The sequence below is a fragment of the Topomyia yanbarensis genome, chromosome 2 (genome assembly GCF_030247195.1).
Source record: "Topomyia yanbarensis strain Yona2022 chromosome 2, ASM3024719v1, whole genome shotgun sequence".
Lineage (NCBI taxonomy): Eukaryota > Metazoa > Arthropoda > Insecta > Diptera > Culicidae > Topomyia > Topomyia yanbarensis.
This window is the reverse complement of record NC_080671.1, coordinates 433,429,153-433,454,949: the sequence shown is the minus strand read 5'-3', so window position 1 is coordinate 433,454,949 and position 25,797 is coordinate 433,429,153. Positions and strand designations below refer to the sequence as shown.

The 25,797-nt window shown below is 41.5% G+C and overlaps 1 protein-coding gene across 6 annotated transcripts in view; it reads left to right on the top strand.

Moving 5' to 3' along the window:
- Window positions 1-25,797, top strand: part of LOC131685507 (dystrobrevin beta) — a 109,421-nt gene that overhangs the window by 76,039 nt on the left and 7,585 nt on the right. For 2 of the 6 annotated variants that reach the window (XM_058969290.1, XM_058969291.1), the window contains exons 2-9: window positions 10,874-11,010; window positions 11,088-11,387; window positions 11,448-12,093; window positions 12,150-12,270; window positions 12,329-12,692; window positions 21,495-21,695; window positions 22,018-22,134; window positions 23,887-23,937. In XM_058969290.1, coding sequence (XP_058825273.1) covers window positions 10,890-11,010; window positions 11,088-11,387; window positions 11,448-12,093; window positions 12,150-12,270; window positions 12,329-12,692; window positions 21,495-21,695; window positions 22,018-22,134; window positions 23,887-23,937 — 1,921 coding nt within the window. In that variant the 5' untranslated portion in view covers window positions 10,874-10,889. Of the gene's footprint in view, window positions 1-10,873; window positions 11,011-11,087; window positions 11,388-11,447; window positions 12,094-12,149; window positions 12,271-12,328; window positions 12,693-21,494; window positions 21,696-22,017; window positions 22,135-23,324; window positions 23,938-25,797 lie in introns of all 6 variants that reach the window. The other 4 variants (XR_009304825.1, XR_009304826.1, XM_058969292.1 and 1 more) reach the window with 4 other exon arrangements.

The window sequence follows — 25,797 nt, the reverse complement described above, 5'->3', positions numbered from 1 at the left end:
ACATGTCAAAGTAGTGGGATACAATATGCTAAAGCGAAACCCCATGTTTCAGTCCGTGAATGCATGGAGACAGTAGCGCTTTGCTCCCTCTAGTAGTTATAATCTCTTTTTGCAACCGATCGCAAAATAATCGGTCGGCGGGTCTAGAACAACTTTTTTATTTCAAAGATTTAGGTATAGGATAGGTTGTGGTATAGGATATATTTAGGTGTAGGATAGGTTTTGCAATGATACTAGTTCACATTTTTGTCACTAGGTGGTACTGTAGACATTCAAATAATACTAAAACTGAGAATCTGATGAAAAATTTCATTGTCTACAACTTTGTGGAAAAATATAAATTGATATAAAATCATTCGAGAATGTTATTAACATTGTATCCGTTTTTATACAGGGCCTATTGGTTAAAAACTCGTTTTGCAAGGACTCACAAAAAATGTTGGGTTTAGTTGACCAGTGTATTCAGATGAATTTAAGTGTATACAAAGTCCCATTTTAAATGGAAAAATTATATTTTCAAATTCCGTCGGTTCTTTTATGAATATGGAAGTATAGAGAAATGTTGACCAGACTTATTCGATACTCTTACCTTTTAAAGATGTTAATTAAAATAGTAAAGAGATTTTATTTTTTCAATAATGCATTTATGTCTTCTTTTTAATATCCATCTATATTGTAGCGGATGGCTATTGTAATCTAGAATTGCTCTCCTTCCTGATCAGTTTCTGCATGGTAAAATGCAATTAGTTTAAATTACCTTTTGATTGGAAATTGTGTTAGTCCTTTTCAATATTAAAAGAAAGATGATTGACAGAGAAAAACAATTTTGGGTTTTAGGTATATGCTTGATATTTTTTGGAGAAGATTCCATTCATCAGAATGTAAAAATGTAAAGTTTCGCTTGCACTCAAATCGCATTATTTCCAAAAGAAAACATTTCACGAAGACTTAGGGAAAGGCATCAAAAAGAAGTTACATAATTTCCAGGGTTGTTAATACGATACATTTTTCACGATAATTTATCGGCGTTACTCGTTAACGATAATGTATCGTCATCGGAAACTCCTTTAACGATAATGTATCGTCGCCTTCATCGTCATCGTCGATAATTGTATCGTCGTATTCATCGACATCGTCGGTTCATCGGTTATCGCGATACGTTTTGCGTTACTTTGCCGTTTATTGGAGTTGAAGTTGATGCGGTTAACTTTCAATTGTTTAGAAATAAATAGTTATTGAAGGACATCTTGTTGGCAGTTGAAAATCAATAGTTTTGGACATTTTCTCTGCACAGTGGGGGTCCAACGATAAATGAAATTTTTTCAATCTTACGGGAAAGTGTATTGTATTGCGGCAAAAAGGTGATCAAAATTGTTTTGACCAAGAAGAAAACAAATTTTGAGCTATTGTGTAATTAACTTAATTAACTACTAAACCACTATTATTAGGCCATTCACAAATTACACTACACATTTAAGTGGTGTGGTGATTAACAGATTTTATTATAATTTTAATTTAAACTAGAAGATGTTGGATTTTAAAAAGGACAATCTACATATTTCCAATGTTTGATTTCTTTTTCTAGTTGGGAAGTTTTTAGCCCCCACCTCCGTTTCGTCTCTACGCTATGTAACAAGATGCTTCATGATTCCTTCTTTTACCCTTTAATATGTAGCGTAATTTATAAACGGCATGATAATAGAGTTTTATTCGTTTTTTGAATACAGTGAAGACCCGTTTTTATCAGCCCCTTGGTGAATTTTAGGCTGATAAAACGATAACATTAATAAAATCGGGACATATTTTTTCTGGTTCTGAAGAGACTCTAAGATAAGAAAAATATGCTAAAGAAGGAGTTTGCTTGAATTTGACTTGAACGTAGGCTAGAGCCCACCAAACGGTTTTGATAGTGTTTGTTTTACAGTTTCGTATTGGTATTGCTTCGTCTGCGGAAATTTGCGGCTTCCATACCAAAATATTGCTTTTTGGACACTAAAACATTCGATAACTTCTAAGTTGTAAGAGATATAAATAAACTTACATTACAAAAATTCTGTATTTTCTTATGCAGAACAAAATCTTGGAACATTTTGAAATTCTACAAAATTACCAGGAAAAGTATTTTGAAAAAAGAAATTTTTAGGGGTATATCAAAGAAATCTCCACAAATGAATATTAAAATCGACAGATAGACACATAGTCTCTTCAGCGAAGTTAATACTTAAAATATTCTCAACAACTTTGCCAAATGAAGATTTTTTTATTTTCATAAATGACCAAACAAAAACTTGCTTTTCAGCTTTAGAGGAATTAATCACCCAACTAATACTTTTTAAATGCATAAAATATAACTAAACTTTGCTGAAGACACTATAGCTAAAAATGTTTTTTCGTGGATCAAAGAATTTCTTTCACCTTTCTGCCACTTTGGAAACACTGTGCACTGGTGGATCCTTCTGTGAATTGAAAATGTCCAAAACTATCGATTTTCAACTGCCAACGCCCTTCAATATAAAAAGTTCACAAAAAGTTGGAAAATTGACGCACCGACGGTACATTGAAAACGCCCAAAATTATTGTTTTTCACTTACCAATACAATAAACTTTCCCCAAAAGTTGAACAAAATCCATTTTGACACATCGTAGAACCCCCTGTGTATTGAAAATGTCCAAAACTATTGATTGACTGCCAACAACATGTCCTTCAATAGTTATTTATTTCAAAACAATTGAAAGTTAACCGCATCAACTTCAACTCCAATAAACGGGAAAGTAACGCAAAATGTATCGCAATAACCACAGATAACATTATCGACGATGACGATGACTCCGACGATACATTATCGTTAACAGAGTTTCTGATTACGTTGACGGGTGGTTAACGTTATCGACGATGACGATTAATTATCGATTAACAACCCTGAATTTCCTCTAAAAAAATCCGGAAGCGTTACTCGCAGAACACGGATCACAACAGTAAACAAACAAGAAAGCATCGCGGTGAACCGTATATTGAGTGAATTCTCCTAGTAATTTATGTGACTACTTTTATATTGACCACCCTATTTTCGTACAATAGACAAAAATTTTATTTATCATTGACTATTGCGATTTATGTTCAGCGTATAGCTATTTCGGAATTTCTTTTCAAAGAGAATTATGACAGTATGCTTTGACATCTTTCCCCTAGGTTATGTGAAATGTGTTCATTTTAAAGCCAAAGTGTGATTGGAGTACAAGAAAAGCCTTGTAGGTATATCGTTCCTCCAATTTTTCCTAAAAGTTAACAAACTTGAACTTAAATCTCATAGAATTATAATTTTCCATCATTTTTATCCTAATTTTAAAACGGTTAATCAGGATTTTCAAATGACTAAATATCTAATCGAGTTTGTTGAAATATAAATGTTTAAATTTAATGTATCTTACAGGATGTTGATAGAAAAAATTATATCAGCCATCCTCCAGAACGAGGGCAGAAATGAAAAATAAGAAACAAATACAATTTTGACAGAAAAAACTGTTCCTTTTTACTACATTACCCAGTATCTTTGAAAAGAGTCCCAATTTAATACAAATTTTACCTGCTCTTCTATATACCTCCTTGGTCAAAAGATATCATTTGCGTGTAAGAACCGGTGGATTCTAGAATTATGTTTTGCTTTCAGGTGGGACTTTGTCAGCCCTCAGATTCGTCTGAATACACTGTTCTATTAAAGCGAATCATTTTTCACAAATGAAAATATTTTTTAAAATTGGCTTATTAACCAATATGCTCCATGTAAATTTAAAACTTTGGCAAAATTTAAATAACTTTCCCGAACGATTTTAGATCTATTTGTAGTTCTCTACATAGTTGTAGACAGTGAAATTGCCTATTCGATTCTCTCTTTTAGTAATATTTGACTGTCTATAGTAATACCTAATGGCAAAAATGTGAAACAGTTTCAATGGAATACCTGCGTTTTCAAACAAAAAGTCTTTAAGGTTGCACAGAGAATGCGCAAAATTCGCAAACGAAAAAAGCAGTTTTTTTCCACATCGTATGTCAGATCTTCATAAAAATCAATCAGCAGTACTGTAATAACATTCTACATACGCTGATTGATTTTTATGAAAATCTGACATACGGTGTGGAAAAAAACTGCTTTTTTCGTTTGCGAATTTTGCGCATTCTCTGTGCAACCTTAAAATAAAAAGTTGTTCTGGAGCCCCCGACAGAATATTTGACTTATGGTTGTAAATGAAAGGGCAAAGTCCATTCTCTCACATACTAAAGTTTTAGAGATGCCGATTTTTTTTCGAATAAACTTGTTCTACCAAACACACCGTGCTTTATCTACTACACACAGGCGACTCCATCCCATTGACAAATGGAGGGAGGCACGCTATTCTGACGAAACATGTTGTACCTCAATATCGCATCTCGTATAACTCTTTGGAGGCAGTGTCATATGTTTACATCAAACACCACGTAGCAATATAACACCTTGCTGATTTTTTTTACTAAACTGAAAAGAAGCGTGAATGTTAAGCTGTTATCATGCATCTCTAGCAAACAAATGAGAAATCAATCAGTCAGAAAATTTTCTTTTAAACTATATTCAACTGCTCTTATATAGGTATTCACTAATTTTCACTGCATTATGCACACTTTGCTTGTTCCACGAAATGCAGTTTGACGGGCAATTAAGGACATTTCTGATTACACATCGAGGTGACCTTAGCTTTAGTAGGAGTCAAATCATAAATATGGAATTTAGAATCTTTTCAAAAACATTTCATTCCAAAGCTCTCAAAGTTCAACAAACTTTTGGGAATTCCGTGAAGGTAGAAGCCGGCGTGATTTTAAATTGATATACTGGATGTATATGCCGTTGTTTTCATTGGGACCTATTAACCTTACTTGAAATACCTACATATTTTACTCAAGGAGGACAACTGATCCTTGACTTATCCATCAAAGATACTTGCTTCACGATGATATCGTGAATATTATTCTCTGTTTGTTAAATAACATGTAGAACAACTTTAATAAATATAAGATGATTTGTTTTTATTAAGAAGCGTCAATTTACAAAAATTGAGTATTATCTCTTGAGCAATGCATACATGATCGAGTATTCGAGAATTTCATAATGCGAGTATTTCTCAACAGAAAGATAAGCAAGGTGTCGACTCCTGGAAAAACCTGGAAAATCGGCGAATTTCAGAGGAATTCTATTAGATCGGGAAATCCTGTAATCAGGCAATTTGCATTCAAATCAGGGAGAAATTTCGTCCCGATGGTAATAATTTTTTCATAAATGCGACTGGAAAATATTTGTTCAACTATTCAGTTAAACGCGCGTGCTCCTCTGAGCACATGTTTTACTAGGGAGAATAACAATATTCAATTTATCTGATAATTACAACTTCTCACAACAATTTTTTTTTTAAATTTATGATTTCTAATAGCAAATCGTAAGAAAAGTACTCGCTCGATTCGATCACGTTGAGTTGCGTTGTGTGGCGCCCAAACTTGGACAGCGTATTCCAGGGTACTGCTTATCAGAGAGCAGTACAACGTTCTAAGTGCACACGTTTCTTCGTAAGAAACCGAGAGTCGCAAAAGTTTTTGCAGCTATTGTGGAAATATGGTCGCTGAATTTCAGTTTGCAGTCAAATAGAACACCCAGGTCTTTAGTTGACAACACCCTTTCTAGGATGCAGCCATCTACTTTATAGTCAAAACGAGAAATCAAGCGACATCGTCTAAAGCTAATCACTTTGCACTGATTTGTGTTCAAATCCATTCCGTTGAGTTGACACCAATGTTGAACTAAGCCGATATCAGATTGAAGAACTACATAGTCTAGAGGAGTTTTTATTTTTCGGAAAATCTTCAGGTCATCGGCATTTCACAGCTTTCCAGACTGGATTCGCTCACAGAAGTCATTTATGAATAAGATGAATATAAGAGGCCCGAGATGACTGCCTTGCGGGACCCCAGCCGGTAATTCGAAAACATTCGAGATAAGGTTCGCAAATTTCACATAAGCTAATCTATTGTATAGGTAGGACTTCTGCCAATTAGTTAGCCAGATGGGAAAGCCAAGCCTTTCCAGCTTATTGGTGGCAATGTTATGCGGAACTTTAATGAAATAAGTTTTCATGACCGTATACCAGTATATGACATAGTCTGTTTTACATTTCTTACATATTTTTCTCTGTAGATGATGTCATTTATCTGTTCCGCTTACTGGCTAAGCATAAAACAGATAGAATTGTTAAGAAATCAAATAAAGTTGTGGATCTCTTACGGCACCACGCAAACCATTCCGTGAAGACCGTTCCGCGGTCAAATTATCCGATAGTCCCGTGACAATTATTATCAGTCTCTGAGACAGTTCCAAGAATTTTGACATCCATATTCCAAAGGATTATTTGAAATTTACAAATAGTATTCCACTACTGGGACACATCTCTGGGAATCCGGTTTTCTGGAATTAAAACGACCGCATGCGATTCCTTAAAGCAGGTTTGAAAAATAAGATGACTTCCTGATTTAAAAACATCTGCAAATATTTGAATCAGATAAAAATTACTATAGTAATGTCAGTCTGTTGTGGGGGTAAAAACATCCAAGACGTTACCCTCAGGTTCATCTACTCTTTAATTTTATCTCACTAAAATTTATGCTTGGTGATGTACTAACATGTCATCAAGTTTCAGGTCCCAGTTATGGAAAACATATCGTGATTTTCTTAATTGAAATCTGGAAAGGTAGAATGAGGTACGCGTGTACCATGCCGTTACCTAACCGTTAAGCACTCAACTACAACTAAACAATTGTATGTTATTAATTTCGAATTTCATATATAATGGAGCTGTATGAAGATGACATCCGTAAGCTCCAGTTGCAATATCATCTTCCGCTGACAGAAGGACGGATACGACAATATTTGAAATCAACAAATAGTGTGTTTAGCTGAAGTTTGCTTTCTTTTCGCTGCAAAGCATCACTCATCTCCTAAAAAACGGACAAACGATCATCGAATAAATAAAATTAATAGTGTATCACGTCAGATCGTGGCGACTGTTATTTGTCGATTGCTATAGCACCAGCTTGAGCAGAGGTAGAATGTACACTGGTGCGCATTTTTGTTTGCTGCCTTTGCCAGATTGCATTTAAAATCACTTAATTTGTATTTTTTTTACATTTTTTCTCAACAACCTATTGAGTCAATTTTTTAACTGTTGTAACGGAATTTAATTAGCAAGGGACTGGAAGGTGAAATATATCTTGAAAAATATACTTCACCTTCCATTAAGAGCCATGGTACTCAAGAGAAAGCAAGGAGTTGATGGAAGAAAGTTTAGAAAAGCGTGTAATAGGGTCATGTGCGCATTTTTAGAGTTTCCCGGCGACTTAACCCTTTGTCTGCTGCCGCAGGAGTCAGGATCATTTGGCATTAGAAATGCGAATCACCTGAGTCTGCGGCATGTCCGGACGAGGGTAAAATATTTTTGTACTTCATGCTGGCAAAAACGACAAAAAAATTAAGTCACGGAAAACTTTCACACCAAGCCTTTGCGACGTTAAAACTCGTGAATGAGCTAGTTATTTGTTTTTGTCCCTCACCAATTGCCTGCCTGAGTGTTTTATTTGATCGACTAATGTGACTGCATCAGCATCTGTGTCATATGGTCACATATGCCGCTGATTCACACGGTGTCGGAAGCTTTTTGCGCATGAAATGACGTAGCATCAATTTGGGTCTTTCGATGCAATATAGACATTATTTGCTTCATAACATGTACTAATTAGTGCAGTAGTAGGACGAAACTTAGACTTCGTTCAGAATTGCTTCGTTACCTCATTTCGTTGAATAGTAGTATAGAAAAATGCCACACAGGAAAATTTGGTAGAATATCCACGGTACAATTTTCAAAGAAGTGTTTAGCACTCATATTCTACCTATCACTATGATTCGGAACAGTCAATAACTTGAATGACTTCTTTAATTATTTTTCATTTATTTTTATGTGTATATGTTCTGTATGTTACAGTGTTTTTTTTAATATCCACGCGGAATGTCATTCTAGTGCATAAATTTGAGTGTACGAGTTAGATGAAAGAAGAGAGCGACTAGAGTCGTCCGATGTGTCGCCCCATCCCCTGCCCTTGTGTATACAAGTTTCTTTCTAAGTGTGGGGGCTCTCGGACTATTACGATTCACGAAGGCACGAGAGCGGGAGTTTGTAAAATCGCACTTGAGACCAACATTCTAACACGTTCATTTAATCCCCAGAGTATTTTCATATTTGCGAAATCGTGGGCGTAACTATGTGAGCATTATTGCGTTTGCGGCGGGGTTAGTATTATCGCGATAGGCACAAGCGTTCATATGTTATCGTGCGCATTCCTTTTATCGCGTGGGCGTTTGTATGTCGGATTTGCTAGCGCGTTGGTAATTTCGTGTGTATTGTGTAGTTGCTATATGTGTAAATATTCTTGCCGAAATAAAAACATAACAAGAAGAAAAAATACATTAATCAGACATTCATTCAGTACAGATTCGATGAACGTACGATTTAAATACTACAATATATTGAAAAAGACAGATATTGTGAATATTATGCATAAGCTGACCAACTCTGACAACAATTCCGTACATTAGCGAGCCATAAACCTGAGCATGGTCCACCATTACCATTCGTTGTTGAATGGTGTACGAATTTTTTGTCAGAGTTGGTCAGCTTAATCATGCACAATTAGGAAACAGAAATGACAGCTGGGAAAGGAGATAAATACAGCACTTGACAAAGATACCTTAGGCCCCGAGCACCACACAAATAGTCTGCAAGCACCTACTTTTATATTATATTGCTTACTTTGCTGAAATTTTTCTTGAGCTGGTGAAAGTAGGAAAAAGACCCAATAAGCCCTTCCGGTCTTCTTGATGCACCACTATTAAGGTGCATAGTTTAAAAGAAATTGAGACGCAAATACCCCGGCGATATGCTACAAACGTAATTGATTAAGTAAACAACTAAACCGAAGCCTCAAACTGCAGTCAGTGGCCAGAACCTGGGCTAGTAAGCTGTTCGATCACGTGCTGACGAGGCTCGATGGATGTGTCTTGATCAACGATGAAACCTATACGAAATTCTTTGGCTGACATTCTACAAGCTTCCTGGAAGATTCATGTTTTTTTTCGCGGATAAGTTTTCCAAACAATTTATAATTTGGCAAGGGATCTGTTTCTGTGGCAAGAAGACCTGTGACGGTTAAGGCCACCAAATTGTTCCAGTTTCGTCCAATAGTATTAAGTATAATGAAACAAGAGCTGAACATAAAGGGAACAGCCGCCAACGACATGGGTCAGATGAATCATTTGTGGATTCAGCAAACCAAAACTGTTCCAAAAGAAGCTGTGCGCTAGCTTATGAGTGGGATAGACAAAGATTTTTTTTATTGAAAATTTGAAAATGTAGATATTACATTAATATTAATTTAGGTCACCTTACATTTTTTATATCATTTCCAATACATTGTAGATCATCGTTTTTTTAAATTCTATTCTAGTGTTATTGTTTTTACCATCGCAGGTGGCCATTTCAAATTGTTTGCTCAAATCGCAATTCACACCCGCGCACACTGAAACTGTGCAATTTATGGTAAATCACGGATGAGCCCATACCGCTAATGTGATAGAAGGGCAAACATTGTAGGCACCTAACAAAGGATTGCTAATTGGATGGCCAAACTGGAACCGAATAATGTGTGCAACCAGGCTTGGCACCTTCGGCTAGCTAATACCTGCTGATTAAGTAAACATGTGCTCTTTGCTCGCTTCGTATAACATAAGCCAGTGCTTGTCACCATGTAGTCTGGTCGGGTTGATTGATTTATTACCTATATATGTACGTTAGTGTGTAGTTTGTGTGTAGTTTGTGTGAAGTCTAACGGGATGCATCTGTTCAGATGAATGAGAATTGCCAACGACCGGGTGAATGTTTATCTATAAAAGCAACGTATCGTATATTAAAGTTCCCACGTTCAGTTTATGAATTTTACGGTAAAACTGTCGGATCAAACCGAATCTATAGGTACATTAGACCTCTCCACATTTTGAAAAAGTTTTGAAATATACATGGGTCAGCTCAAATTTTTGTTCTAGGTGTGAATTTAAGAATTTTCGCCAAAAATGGCTTAATTTGGACATGATTTAGAGGTGTCTCCAATCAAAAATCGTGTTTTTGCTATGTTTCCATAGGAAGATCACTTACACTCTGAATTGATAGGCCCTACATGCCCACATATCATAAAGGGTTGTTCCTTACACATATCTTAACATGTTTTAACAGGTGAACATAGCTCTAATCGTAATAGAAAATTTGTTAACTGGATTTTTATATAGAAAAGAATACCAAAACCAAGAAAAAATACTACTAATTTACCATAGCAAAATACTAATTATTGGAAACATAGCAAACATAGCAAAAACACGATTTTTGATTGGAGACACCTCTAAATCATGTCCAAATTAAGCCATTTTTGGCGAAAGTTCTTAAATTCACACCTAGAACAAAAATTTCAGCTGACCCATGTATATTTCAAAACTTTTTCAAAATGTGGAGAGGTCTAAGGTACATAAAATGTCAATTGAAGTATGAAATCTTTGAACTAAATTAAGAATAACATCATTATTTGTGACAAACATTCAGCATACAACCAATCATATTTAAAAATAAAAATAAGGTTTGAAATAAAATATTTACATATGTCGTTTTATTGATCATCCGAAACAATTATGTTGAGATTATTAAATTAGCTATAATACGGAAACAAAATAAACTAAAAACCAATTCCAATTTTTACTTACAGTGCGTGTGGCCCAACCATGGAGATGGAGCCACGGGTGGCGATTCTGCAGGATCTTAAGATCCAATCCTTCGACAGTATCCGCTTCGCCTCGTACCGAACTGCCTGCAAACTCCGATATGTTCAAAAATCCACGAATCGTAAGTTACCCTGCCACTCCCTCACCTATCCCGCCATCAATGTTTCACTATTATCTCAAAAACTTTTTCCTCCGCAGTTCATCTGGTCGACATTTGGAACGTGATCGAAGCATTCCGAGAGAATGGTCTGAATACGCTGGAACCCCAGAACGAGGTTAGCGTGAGCCGGCTGGAGACGCTAGTGTCCTCGCTGTACCACAATCTAAACAAACGTCTTCCCCCAACGCAACAAGTTCCTGTCGATTCCAAAGCTAGTCTACTGTTGAATTGGCTACTGGCAGCCTACGCCGGAGACAATTCCGGCAAGATTCGTGTGTTTTCGATCAAGGTTGCCCTCGCCATCATGTGTGCCGGAAAGATGGTCGACAAGCTTAGATGTCAGTTGATCCAACTCTTCGATGAAACCATACTTACCACATCTTCATTTTCTTCTGCAGACATTTTCTCACAAATCTCCGACGGTGCCGGTCAGCTGATCCACTGGAAGCTCGGAGATTTTCTCCGAGAGGTACTATCCCTCCCAGCGGCAGTCTTCGAATCACCTACATTCCACTACAAGGAAGGTCTGGAAAGTGAAATCTTTCCCGTGGAGAACAAAATCACCGTAAATGATTTTATGGCCGCCTTCATGTCCGAACCGGGTCCGGCCTGTCTGGTGTGGCTCGCACTACTTCACCGATTGGCCACGGTCGAAACCGTAGTACATCCAACAATCTGTTCCGTCTGTCTGAGGGAAAATTTCACCGGATTTCGCTACCGGTGTCAACGATGCCATGCCTATCAACTCTGCCAGGATTGCTTCTGGCAAGGACGGGTATCGCTAAACCACCAAAACGACCACGAAGTGAAGGAATACTCCAGCTATAAAAGTCCTAGCAAACAGATTGGTCACTCATTGCGCAAAAGTTTCCGGTGCGTTCCGGAGAAACCTAATCAAGTGCTGCCACGGTTTCCGGACATGCCGGAAAAGACGCTGAACTTGTCACACATCGTGCCACCTTCGCCCCTGCCGTCGCATAATGGCTTCAACGATGGACCGATGATCCCCGGAATGTACGATCGGAGTAGTACGTTGGATTCCAGGTGAGGTTCTGCTTCAGTTAGTGCTTTAAACAATGTTTATGAGATTTTCATTTCAGGGGCACCGGGCTATCGCTGGATAGTAACGGTACATCTACGCGAGGAGCAGCCATCTCGAACGACGAAGAACACAGGCTAATCGCCCGGTACGCCGCAAGGTTGGCTCAGGAAAGTCGAACGGTAAATCTTATCTTTGAAATTAAAACTGTTGCTCCCACTGATCGGTCAATTTACGCAGCCCGGCAGCTCCGCACCCGATCCCGTCCAGATCGGGCTAGACAGCTCCCGAGCCCAGCGAGAACTGATCCTGCAGCTCGAGTCGAAAAACAAAGAAATTATGCGTGAAATCCAAAAACTTCGCCGCCAGCAGGAAGCCGAACAGGTGGCACCCGAGAGTCCGGCTCTGATGAGTGAACTGCGCGCCCTGCGGCAACGGAAGGGCGAACTCGAGGGTCACCTGGGTGCGCTGCAGGACTCGCGCCGGCAGCTGATGGCACAGCTCGAGGGACTGATGCGGATGCTGAAGAACCACCAGACGCAGAGTCCCCGCTCCACGCCGAACTCTAGTCCGCGGTCGGGGAAAAGTCCGCCGCTACCGCAGGGTAAGTTGGTACAAATAAGAAAAAAAAATTAGCCTTGAATTAGTACGTGCTGATATTGGACGACTGATTGTCCAATATCAGCATGTTTATAGTCTAGACTTGTCTACGCCATTCACCATTCCTTATTGTGCCGCCGAGTATCGGGTGCAGAGCTCTTTTCTCAAACGCACCGTCTGTCTCCTTTAACTTCATGACTATGGGAGTTTGGCTGACTACACAAGCCGTAGAAAGTCCTACTCGTGGCCACAATACACCTTTTAATCTCGCGGCTAATATCGTTATCACATAAGGGACCATCCATAAATGACGTAGGGGGAGGGGGGTTTTGTATTTTGTGATGATGTGTGACGACATGGGGGTAGTCATGTGATGCTACGTAGCGCTTTTAAAGGGGAATAGGGGTTAAGCTGATGTCACGACAACCTTACCCGTTTCATCTAACTAACATCGTTTTTTATTTGTTTTTTTTATTTTTTACGGTGACAAGGGAGGTAGGGTTACCGTTAAACTACGTTATTACCAGGGGGAGATATTTGGAGTTTTGTGACGAAATGCTACGATGGGAGAGGAATGTGTTAAAAATCACTCAAAAATGCTACGTCATTTATGGACGACCCCTAACACTGATGTTCAAAGATATATGAATTTAAGCATAAGCATAAGAGATCGCCCGTGGCTACTACTCCGCTATCGACAAGAACCAATTGATTGCAAAATGTTGATTGAAACAGCTGGCTTGGGAATGACATGATGAGTCACATTGTGCAATCCTTATTGATCCCCTGCATGCTGAACAATATCGGCACCGGCCACGTCCGAATGCAGATTTTCTGGGGAATGTTACTCCAGTACATGTCGCTGCTAGAGACTGACAAATCCTCTGCATCTCCACATGTATCACGGGAAGGGGATATTTGTTAGTAAGCGTGCCAATAGCGTTATCATGTATTAATTACTCTGGGCAACCGGCTGCCGAGAATTTGGTAAATTTATCATTTGTTGTATTAATACGATTTGCCAAATAAGAAATTTGAATTTCGGATAACCGAGTATGAGAAGCATTGCTTATATTTTTATAAATCGATATCGTTCTAATGTTCCAAAATAATTGAATTAGTCGACAAGCTCGTACCGAACCGCATCGATTTCCACCGTTCTGACTACCTCGTTATCTATGAGCTATCTGTATTTTGTCTTTTTTGAGTTTGTAGTATCAGATTTTCGCAACCAACAGCCTCTTCCACTACTCTGCGATCCACTCCAATGATGTCCATATTATTTGTGAAGTTAGTTGTTTATTGAAGCTTTAACCATGGCAGATCACCTCTCCACACCTCGGTGGAGTGTGGCGGAAGTCCGCGTTTTCGTCTGGTTTTCTGCGTTGTTAGATGCCGTAGTACAGTCCGGCATCCTTGATGGAAAATATTAAGACTTGCTCCTGTACAGGGCCGTTCGAGACGAAGTCTCTGATCGATCGCGGTATGTCGTATTGTTATCGTAGGTTTTCGAGTTCCTTACAGTTGCATAGGATCATCACGGAAAAAAACGCTGTAGAAAATTGCCGATCCTTTTAAAACGTTCAGGCAATTCATTTCATTCAACTTCAATACCATAACCGTACGTTCGCACCCTACGCACCTCCGGCTCTGTACAACATCTGGCTGCAAATTCTTCTGTACGGAAACCAACTTTTTCTTCATGTCTTTCTTCACAGGCACTATAATTGCTTGTTTCATAATTGCCCACTATTTTTCGATGGGCCTTAGTTCCAGTGCGTTTCGGGGTGGGGTTCATGTCCCTAGGTACGAATGTGATTCCGTTAGCTTCGTACTACTTCAGGACAACATTTGAATAGTGGCACAAAGCTAGATCCGGCTCGAAGATTGTAGGGCTCTCGTGTTGCTTCAACAGAGGAAGCTTCTGTAGATACTCCTTGAGGAGTGTCGTCCACAGCCCCGGTAGTCACAATCGGCGCACTCCAGTTACAAATCGCTTGCCAAATCATGTATTTATTTCAGAAGTTTGAAAGATTCTGCTTCCTTACTACCTCCGGAACATCAAACTTGTGCGGATGGTGAAGAGAGCTGCTGGATGTCCGCCTTGAAGTCTCATCATTCATTATGAGCCAATGAGGCTTCGTCAGCATCTGGATGTACAGTTTCCGGGCCCGTGACTTTCTCACCGCATTTTGCCATTTGTCACGATTTGGAGCCTTCTGCACTTTATACGTATGCAGTCTCTGCCAGTCCTCGGCTCTCCGAACGACAGACTTGGACAGATTCCACTTTTTGGCCACATCCCTAACCGAAGCATCCGATTAAACGCTTTCACTACACGTTTATGAGCCTGATCACTAATAGAACATTAATTCCAACCGCATTTCTCATTGTGATCGATGCTCAAAGCTTGGTAGTAACGTTTAATCACACGACTCACCGTTGACTGCACGATTCCGAGTTGTTTTCCGATGTCCCGATGAGAGAATTGAGGATTTTCCAGGTGCTTTCGCAAAATTAAATGGCGAAGTTGCTTTTCGAGACGCCATTTTTTCCAATTTTCGAAAAACTGACGGCGATAACAATACAATGTAAACAATACACTCTAAACTAATTCTACCCAAATTTTCAAAAGAAAATACAGAATGGGTTATTTTCTACAGCGTTTTTCCGTTATGGCATTTGATGTGGGACATTCTTGATTCTTTTTGCGTGAGTCAATTGAAGCCAGGAGAGGGTCTTCTGCTCTCTCTGGTTGTTGCGGCCGATACGTACGTCATGGGAACCTTTGATTTTCTGCCTATGGCAGCGGGAATTTCGCCAATCGATGAGACTGGTTTGAATACATGCATTGATCTCTCGAATGATGTCAGTTGTTGGTGTTTCCGTCGAACTGCGTCGACATTCCCTTTTATTCCGTTGGAACCCATCAGATGGACAGTAGTGGGTCGCGGTAGGCTGCAATGGCCTGTACGAAAGGGTGCTTCGATGTCCCGCTCTCGATGTCCTTTAATATGGAGAGTGAGCCGGAGAAAATGACCGTCGGGGTGTCGGTGGCTCCTTTATCCATTGCAACTGCCAGGGCGCCTGCCTCTGCGGTGAAGACTGAGCACGACGAGGGCATGCGAAAGGAGAGCCCGCCCTTCAAAACACTAAACCCCGTGCCCACCCCATCGTTGGCTTTGCATCCATCGGTGAATATTTGAAGGTGACCTCTGAATGTTTGCGGTTGACTAGTTGCTGATAGTGGACTCCGATGCGGTTAGCGGAGTCGCCTGCTTTGACGACCAGAGATAGGCTGTAGTCAATGCTATGGCTCGGGTCATTCTAGGCACAATGTCTCACCATGAGTAGGCTGGCGATGAGCGATAGGGGGCTGTTTGCGTACTTGTTTGGAAGGTCCGTGAGTATGGAAAGAGTGAAGCACTCGGCTCCCGATGTTTTTCCAAGAACCCGAGGGTTCTCCTGAACGCTGTTCTGCAACTACCCAGCGGCAGGGAAGAACTTCCACCTCGACGCAAGCGAATTCCGCAGGTGTGCTTGGTAACAGGTTGGAGGCTAGTCGGACGGCTCCGTGATACAGCGGGCCGAGGACATTAACCAGTCCATTTCTTAATGTATCCTGCTGTGGATTAAGGCTCGACTTACGTTGATTGCGGTTTTTCTGTAATTTTTGAAATGGCGAGAGTATATCGTTCGGACCAGCGACTTTCCTGACTAAAAAGATGCCGAGCACTTCCGGCTCTTTCCGGAAGGGCATCTGAACCCCGTTGAGCGAGATCGGCGCGGCGCTGGCGGAGTGAAAGGATCCGCAGCAGTTAGTGATTGCACACTTGGATGCAGCGATATTGAAACTGGTGTCTAGACCCCATCGTCCGACCGCGTTGACGGCGGCTTGCGGGGAGATCCGGGTACTGGGGACCCAAACCGACTGGGATGATGTCGTCCACGTAGACGAACACGTAGACTCCTTTGGGAAGTGAAGCGAATATTGAGTTCATCCTGACTAAGAATAGCATTCCTGCAAGCACGGATCCACGGATACACTTTATCGTAGACCTTCGCCACGTCTAAGTTTTAGTTTTCGTCTTCGCTTCTCCAATCTGCTCCCCGAGGGATCCTAGGTAGATTTCGGTTCCGAGTTCTTCCGAAAGGTGAATTTGAGGTTATCAAGAAATTTTCCTTATTCAATCACTGTAATCAGCCGTCGGTTGACCATTCTCTAGAAACTCGAGGATCGTGTGCCTGTACTCTTTTTGGGGATTGCCACGATACAGACGAGTTTCCAATCGTCTGAGAAGGTACCACCTTCCTAGATTTTATTGAGGGCATCGAGTAGTGCCCTTTTCCCGCCTGGGGTTAGGTGTTTTAACATTGGGTACCCTACTTTGTCGGGGCTAACCGATTTAAAAAATTTCCGCATGCTGTCCTGAAGGTGGCAATGAGTTCCGTCCCGGAGAAAAGTATATCATATTCCACCGTGGAGTTTGGTGAAAAAGTGATAGAGGTTGTTTCGAGACGTGTCTAGTGCCGGACGAATGCGAAGGGGAGGACGGATAGCGATTGGAAATCACAGTTTGCGATTTCTCGGGGTCGGTGATTGTTACATCGTCGATAGCCACTGAGAAACCGTTTTGTCGCCGTTTATCGCTGAGAACGTTAACTCGTCTTCATAGCCCAGGTGTTGGGGAATCTGGGTGTATGCCCTCCAGGATGTTGAACCAGCTTATTTCCTTGGCTTTTTGGATGCTAGCTAGATTGCAGAGTCTCTGAACTCGGCTGCTCTTTCATCACGCAAAGGGTGGTCAGGGGAGTTTTTGTAGAAGGCGTAGTGCTTTCATGCGTGTCCTGATGGCGGAGGTTCCGCCAGTGTATGGCGCGCCGAAGCACGTCCCCGTTAGTTTGGGGGATGCCTAGTTCTGCAGCTTTGATGATCAGTTCAGATAACTCTTCCGGGGTGTAGGTGGTCCCAGTCAAGGTTGGACTGGAAAGTTTCGTCGAACGCAACCTAGTCAGCGTTCTCGTACAATTACTGGCAACGGAGGGTGGGTTAGTTGGAGGTCGATTCGAAGAGATTTCAATGGGAAAATGGTTCTTTCCCTGCTGTGTCGTTGACTCTTGCTTAACCGCAGGTTTTTGCAATGGTGTCCAAGGCCGATGTGGAGATTCCGCGGGTGAAGGTTGTGCTGCCGTCGTTAACAACCACGATTCTACTTATCTCATTTCCGCGGTGGCAGCACTTATCCGACCACCAAGCGGTGAGGTGGGCGTTTAAATCACCTATTTTGAGGAACGGAGCTACTTTGATGACCAAACCGATAGTTTGATGGTTGTTGATGTCTTTGGCCGTTTTCCACTCGTATCTGTACCCGAAGCAGGGAGACGGGCCGCTACCGGCGTACAGGTGAATCTCGTGGATGACGAGACAGAACGACTCGAAGCGAGAAATAATATTTTGCAGGTCCCCGAAGTTGTGTCTCAGGTCGTTGATGTTTCACTGAATGGGTTCCGTGGGATCCGGGCCGGCTAGTAGGCTGGCTGGAAGAGCTAATACATCCGTCGTTGGTGTGGGGAAGATTGTTGCCGAGACTGGGCGTGCTGTCTGAAATGGTTGGGGCACTGTGGTAACTTACCCGGGCGGAGCTTGATCCCTGCACTGGCAGCCGCCTGAAGTTCTTCGGTAGGAACCAGGACGTCCACGGTCATGGTCGGTGCAGGGGAGGAAGCTTTCGGATATGAGGGTTTGTCATCTTTCACGTGGAGGTTTGGTGGCAAGGGGTCCGCGTGGGTTCAGCAATTTTGGTTGCGTTTTGGTCATAGAACAAGGTTCGGGGAGCTGAGATGTTTTCGAAGTGTGGATTAGAGAGCTGAGCTTACCCGGCCGGTAACAGCCCGAAGGCTCGTCGGTGGGATCCGGTACATTAACGAGCAGGGCCCCCGGTTACGGGATGTGATTCGTTGGTTATAGCTCGGTGGTCTAATACTGGAGTATCGTTTATTGGTCGCCTTATTCGGAAGACTACCGGGTGTCAGGAGCATCCGGCGATTGGATTGGGTGCTAGTTATATTGAGACTCTTGGATTCGGTTTTCCTTCTTCTGGTTTATACTGATGTGCTGATTGACGTTGTATATCCCTGTTGACTTTGCGGCCCGGCTGTCTTGCGCTGGAGCTTCCGGGTGGATGCCGGCCGAGAAAGTCCGGTACGGCGCTACGTCGGTTCGGTTGTTGGTGGTGTTCCGGTAGGCTAGCGCATCGCCTTTCCAGCGGTTGAAGGGGTGCGACAGGAGGTCCTCGCGGGTTGGGTTGCCTGTCGCTTCAGTCAGTTGCCAGATGTGGAACCTAATTGGGTGCCAAAAGTATCCGGCGATGGTGACTGGTTCCTGGTGGGAAGATTGTAGTTCGTTGATTGTTTTGTGCTGGTGTTCGTCAGTTAGTGTAGGTTTCCATTCAAGGTTTGCCCGGGGTAAGGGCTGGAAATGAGATGTGGTGGGTTATCTGGAAGCAATTCAGAGGCGTATGGTTCCTTGAAGGCAGGGGGTGTATTGCGACCGGTCAGGACCGGCTCAGGGAAAAGGGCTATCTCCCTGACCATTGGCTAACGGTTTCGAATGTTATTTGTGGGTTAATTCCTCTTTTGACTTGTGGTCGCGTCTTGTGCTGCTGTAATTGGTGGAGGTGTATCTCGGTTGGCAGTCGAGTTTGGGTGGACTAACGGGCTGCCCTTCCAGTGACCGCAGGGAGTATGCCAAGGGGCCCGTACGGGTTGGGGTTGACTGTGTCTTCAGTTGATTATTGAAAGATGGTACCAAAAGTCCCGGCAATAGGGCTAGATGCCTGGTGGGCCAGACTTTTGGAGGAATGTCTGTCTTTCGTTAATTGCCTTGTACGGGGGTTACGGGAGTAGATGTATTGCGACCTACCCGGGAAGAAGCAGGGTTCCCTACACCAGCAGCCGCCGGAGACTCATCGACTGGAGTCGGTAATTCCCTCCGGCTGGCGGAGACCCGCCAAAAAGTGGAACCTGTATCACTTGTTCTTCACACTACTGCCCAGAATACGGGACACTGTTCTCACGTAAAGCTATCATTTGGGTTAGAGATGGATCTAAAATCTGGGAGGCTGACCGCGAGTGAGATCTTTTTTGCATAAGCCGAGTACTAGCCTTTTCTGGTAATCAACAGAACCACAAGGATAAAAAACTTAACTAATCACTCCGAGTGATTCATACAACCTGGTCAGCGAAGTCAAGCAGCAAGTGACATCTCGTGATCTTCGTGTCGTCCTGACGGATGTTTCTCCGGCTATTCTGATACTTGTTTTTAACCCATTCATGAATTGAAAAAATATCGGAACAATATTCCAGAGCAAGAAGTGCGAGCCTTCCTTTTCTCAGCCCCTTTTTTTGGGTGACCGTTCCCATTTCCGACACGGTTGGCCTCGATTTCATGTTAGCCAAATACTTTGACCGTGTGGCCGGTCGCACCGAACTTTCAGCCCAAGGCGCTGAAGGATTTCACCACCGTGCCTTCCGTCTTCCCCTTCTGCGCTTGCTGCAGTTTTCAGTCACTCGATACTCTCATCTTTCTCCAGAAGCGCCAGGATCTTCTATATATGCGCGTGACAGTATGCGGCCGACACAAAGTGCACAACGATAACGGACTTCTTTCGCTCCTAAATGGAGCCGACGGTAATATACTTTTCTACGGGTCATGTACGTAAACGTCACATGGCACCAATACTACATCACTAGCAGGTGAAAAATAATAAACAAAGACAGCAAAAGCAAGTGGGATTGTTTTCAACCATGAAACTGCATTTGTGTTCGTGAGACCGGTCGACAAGAACACAATTACAAGCCATCGAACGTAGTTATTAGGTTCTTTACTGACACAGTTAAACTCACTTTTCTTGACAGTTCGCTTGTACTGTTTACATGGACTTAGAAAAATTTGTGGACGACTAGATTCACTCGTAGCAAATCGAAAAAAAAATTTGCAAGTCCATGTAAACAGTACAAGCGAACTGTCAAAAATGAACACTCAGTTCATTTGTGACGTCATCGTAAAGTATTCAATTTCCCTGCTCTAATCGTGGCTGCCGCAAACGAACCTGGTAGAACTATTAAATTGTTTCTGTATATAGCCTACTTATATTTGTTGACGACTCACTAGTGGGTCTACCACCAGGTGGCATAGAAAATCGTTCACCGTTTGTCTCTATTTAAGGACATTATACATGCGAGCCACAACATAGCTCCTACGCCGCACACACCCCTCTCCCTTGCTTAATCATGTATCTGACATGAGCAAATATAAACATACGTTTTTCAATACACTAACCTTGCCGGTGTACCACGAAACTGCTACTTGAGGAAGCTAGAACATTTTCCTATGTAATCAACCCGAGTTTTTGACGGAATTCCATCTGTAGCTCTTATTGTGTGCAAAAATATCACCGCTTTTCACTTGGGGTTTCTTTTCGAAACACTCTTATTTTTCTTCTTCTCATTTTCAGAACAATTTTTCAAATGCACTTTAATCACACACCACTGAAAAAACACCCGCGAAACTTTAATCGTTTACTAACTAAACTTCAAATTTTCTGCCAATATGCAGATGACCGAAGGAAAATGTCCGAAAACTCTCATTTGTGCGTTTGAATTTTCACTTCGAATTCCATTTTTTTCTCAATGTAAACAAGCACGTCGGTGCCTAGCAACACGCGTGCGTTCCTGGCTTCTACATATCTTCACCTTAAATGCAAGCGCTGTATTTAATAAAAACAACCTCCCGTTTCTATTTCAGGTCCCCAAATGCCGAGCCAATCTCGAGGACCATCGCACCAAAATATACCACCTCATATACAGCATAGTTTGATGCAACAACAGCATCAGCAGCAGCAACAACAACTCATGCTAAACAGTCATCACCAACAGGAAGCGTCCAATGGAATGGGGCAACCTCACCCGTTGGATATGCGAGGCTACGCCCCCAACGGAAACAATAGTTAGTAACGCCCAATTCGATCACTTCTAATTCAATCCTAGAGGTTTTTTTTTCTTTCTCTTGATTTAACCGTTGCTCGGCTTCCGCTTCCTGTGTATCCATTTTAGAATAGAACTTCCTTGTGTGGACTTTTTATTTTTGATCCGCTTGATCCAACTTTTGCCCAAGTTTTAAATGCTTTTGTAAGCTTTTGTGAATCTTTTGGCCCCAAATCATCCGAGTAGTTTTTCGTTTCTTAAGATTTTCTTGAGTTTTCCGGGATTCACACCGCGAGGTGCAACTACATGTTTAACCACACATACAATCCAATCACCTGTTACAGATGGATCAAATAACCTGGCCAGAGCTCCGGCAGGAGGCTCCGGGCGGAACGATTTGCACTACGCTGCCGATTCCGTTTCGTCGGCAATGTCGTCGCTAGTGCGTGAACTGAATTCAGGTAGCTACTGACCTCCCGACAAAAAAAACCAAAAAAGTGATTTGCATTCGGTGGTTCTGGGCCCCTCGCTCTAGGAGGGTGTAGGGAACAGCCTCCCTGTTTGTGTCCGTTGTGTTTGGAGCGAACGCACCAACTTTTTTCCGATCATCATTTCGGCTCAAATTGGCTAAACAATGATTGTTCAAATTTGCAAAATAAAACCGAAAATTATGTCTGATTCCAGTCACTGCACAATCAATGCTCTCTTCATTTTGCTAGACATATTTTAAAATTGTATATTAGTTTTGATGTCTCATCTATTTGTTTGTCTATTTGTGTCATGTCACCAACTGATTAGATGTAGTTGCTCGGTGTTTTCTGTGATAAGCTTTGCCATTGTTAACTCAATATTTTCCCACGAATTTAGTCCAGACATTTTGCCAGCACTTTGGAACAACTAGAGGATTGGCACGTTCAGACCATAAACAAGCAATTGGATTCTCACTCTAGAAATTTTGTTTCAATAATGCACATAACTAGAAGCAGCTAGTTCCCAACAGTTTAAAAACAATAAATTCCTCTAAAGTTACACTCAATCCTAAAATCACTTCATTTAATATATCTATCACACGGTGGATTGCTTCGAGCAGCCCTGTAATTATGTGAACTTTTGACCAGTAGTAGGTCTTCTTTTCGTGTTCATCTATTGAATCATTTTCAATTCATATTCTGATTACAACATTACCTGCAATAAATTGACCATTCATGTAATTATAATTAAGGCCAAACAAAGTTTGGTCTTCAAATCATTATACATATCAAACAATCAAACCACATCTCCAGCAGCTTCTACCAGTGTTCAGCGTGTATATGTGTCACCAATTTCATTGAAAATAATACCTTTCTTAGTGCTTGATCAGTTCCGAATCTCATCACAGTGAAATGCAGTTTTTTTATTGACTAGCCTTAACCGTAGCCAACCACAGTTGATCTTCAGCCGTCATCATCTCTATTTCTTTGTGTGCGTAAAACTTGATCGTACGTGTGCGTGTAATTATGAGCGAATCCAGCGTACCGCTAAGTATCAGATCCGTGCTCTGTGACATTCTGTTGCCATGGCTAAACTTGTGTTCCCATACTCTAAAACTATAATGTAAGCAACCTCTGACGCCCATCCGGGAATAACCTACAATACGGTATTAAATTTCTAGGTACTTCTCCGCCGGAGGGCGCATTTCTTAAGGAGAGAAGAGTCTAACTCCGAAATCCACCACCAGGCAGCTTTCCTACCGCACAAACGCGTATACAAACTACAAATTCCAAAGAACCAAAAATCGAAAAAGGCTGCTTCTGCTTGAGTGTTCAACAAACCACGAAGGCTTCCAACGAAACCCACAATTCTACAGCTTTCACTATAGTAGTACAATTTTTCCACCAAATCAGTCTGTTTTGTCCATGTTTCATAGACTATTCAGTTTTTATTTACGCTAGCGTCAACGACACTGCAATCACGTTGCCAAGCCTACTTTGTTTCACAGTCAATCACTTACGCAGTCGAAGAGACATGATATAAAAGACATTTGCATTAGATAAAGAAAACAGCATACATGAGACACTTAACACTTTAGTTCAATTACAAGTTCTTAGATTGGCTTAGCAAACCAAACGACCAACACAAAAGCCCTTTTGCAAATGCGAAAAATCGATGCTTTTCACATTACCCCTAACAAACAAACCTTCAACACTGTATACCAACACGCGAATATCTTTCAGAAGGATCGGACGAAGAGTACGACATGCATTACCATGTCAGACATCAGCTAGGTAAGCTAAACATGTAAATGACCGCGGAAGCTAAGTCCCTATGGAGTTCGTAATTTGCGTAGCTGCATACGAATATATCTAGGATTTGAGAGTCTTTGTTTAACGATTACATGTTACAATTTGAAATAAAGTTCTTTGCCCATCAGTAGATTAATATATTTGGTTTCCCCTCTACAGTATGTTTAGATTTGTTGTTTTTTCTTTCAATCTATTATCAACGTTTCCGCTCATGCACAAACCTGCACCTAAATGGTTAAATGGAAACATATAGTAAAAAGCATTCTTTCGGAAACTTGTTTTATATTGTATTATTTTTGGATTGGTATAATACGAACACGAAAAACAAGCCTTGGATTACAAACGATACCGTCGTGACTGGTCGCAACCAATAAGAATGATACTTAATCGTCATCATCATAATGGCCATGGATCTTTGGTCGTCACTCTCCAGAATACTTGTGCCTCTGCTGCATGCACATCTTCTACTATCGCACACAACCATATAATGTGGTGTTTGAACTGCAGTCAATGACGCGGTTTCAGGCTCTCTGCTAATTAAACTTGGCACTTTTCCGGCATTCGGGCTACATGCCCAGCTCACTATAGCCCGCCGTGTTTCATCAGTTCATCAGCATGTTTATATACATGGAACAGTTCGTGAATCATTCGTCTACGTCATTCTTCAATTACTATTGTGCCACTGAGTATTGAACGCAGAACTCTTCTATTAAACACATGGAGCGGAAACACCCGAAGAGCAGAAATAAACGCCCAGAAATCACAACTATTGCAAAAAAAAACTCGCAATAATTTTATGGGAACTTTTTTGTGAACCAAATCTGCTCATATTTGACATAAATAATACTTACACGTTGACGATATTCTGTTTTTTTATATAACTAAGTTTATTTGGGCCCTGTTTGGTATCACCGAAAGGTAACCCCACCAACAAAAACTAGTACCACTTATCACCACCGACTCTATAAAAGGAGAACCCCTAGCAAGCTTAAGTTTAGTTTGATTAACTTGTAAACATCTTCAGAAAATAAACAGTTAGCAGTATAAGTGTTCTATTCTTCATTACACCACCAACCAGCCAGGTGTGAGCATCGTCGAAAGGGTCCTTTTCAGGACCATAAGAATTAGATTATATTTTCCTACGGCGATTGCTCATTACCATCCAGGACGAAGCATCCACTGGACAATTGGAAAGCCAGCCAATTTTCAAGCGATTGAGCTATCTACCAATCGGAACGTTTCCCAGGTAGGAACATAATTTGGTCCTTCGAACCGGATCGACGACTGCTGCCCCTGTGCTGACTCGTTCGTTCTTGTACCTATCGCATGCGAGAAGACGCCCACTGCGCTGACGTGTCACAACGTGTTCGTTTCTGTGCATACCGAATATGCGAAAATAAGCTTTGCGCTTGGCAGACTCGTTTGAACGTGTTCTTTCCTGGGTATCGACGAGTGCTGCTCCTGTGCTGACGTGTCAGAATGTGTTCGTTTTTGTATACGGAGTGTGCGAAAAGAAGCTTTGCGCTTTGCAGACTTGTTCGAACGTGTTTTTGCCTGGGTATTCGTTTGTGTACACCGAGTGTGCGGAAAGAAGCTTTGCATTTTGCTGACGTGTTCGAACGTGTTCTTTCCTGGGCACAACATCGCTTGCCGTTAGAGGTTTTCTACGAAAGAAAGGTGACGTATTGGCAAAAAAAATGCCGGTCGATCATTCATTCTTGGTTAATGACGGCGGGAATAAAAATGATGATCCCGATGAGGATAACCAATCCAAAGACGACGAATTCTTCAGGGGTTTTTCGGACACGGAACAAGAAGCAACTGCAGAACCAAACGAACTGG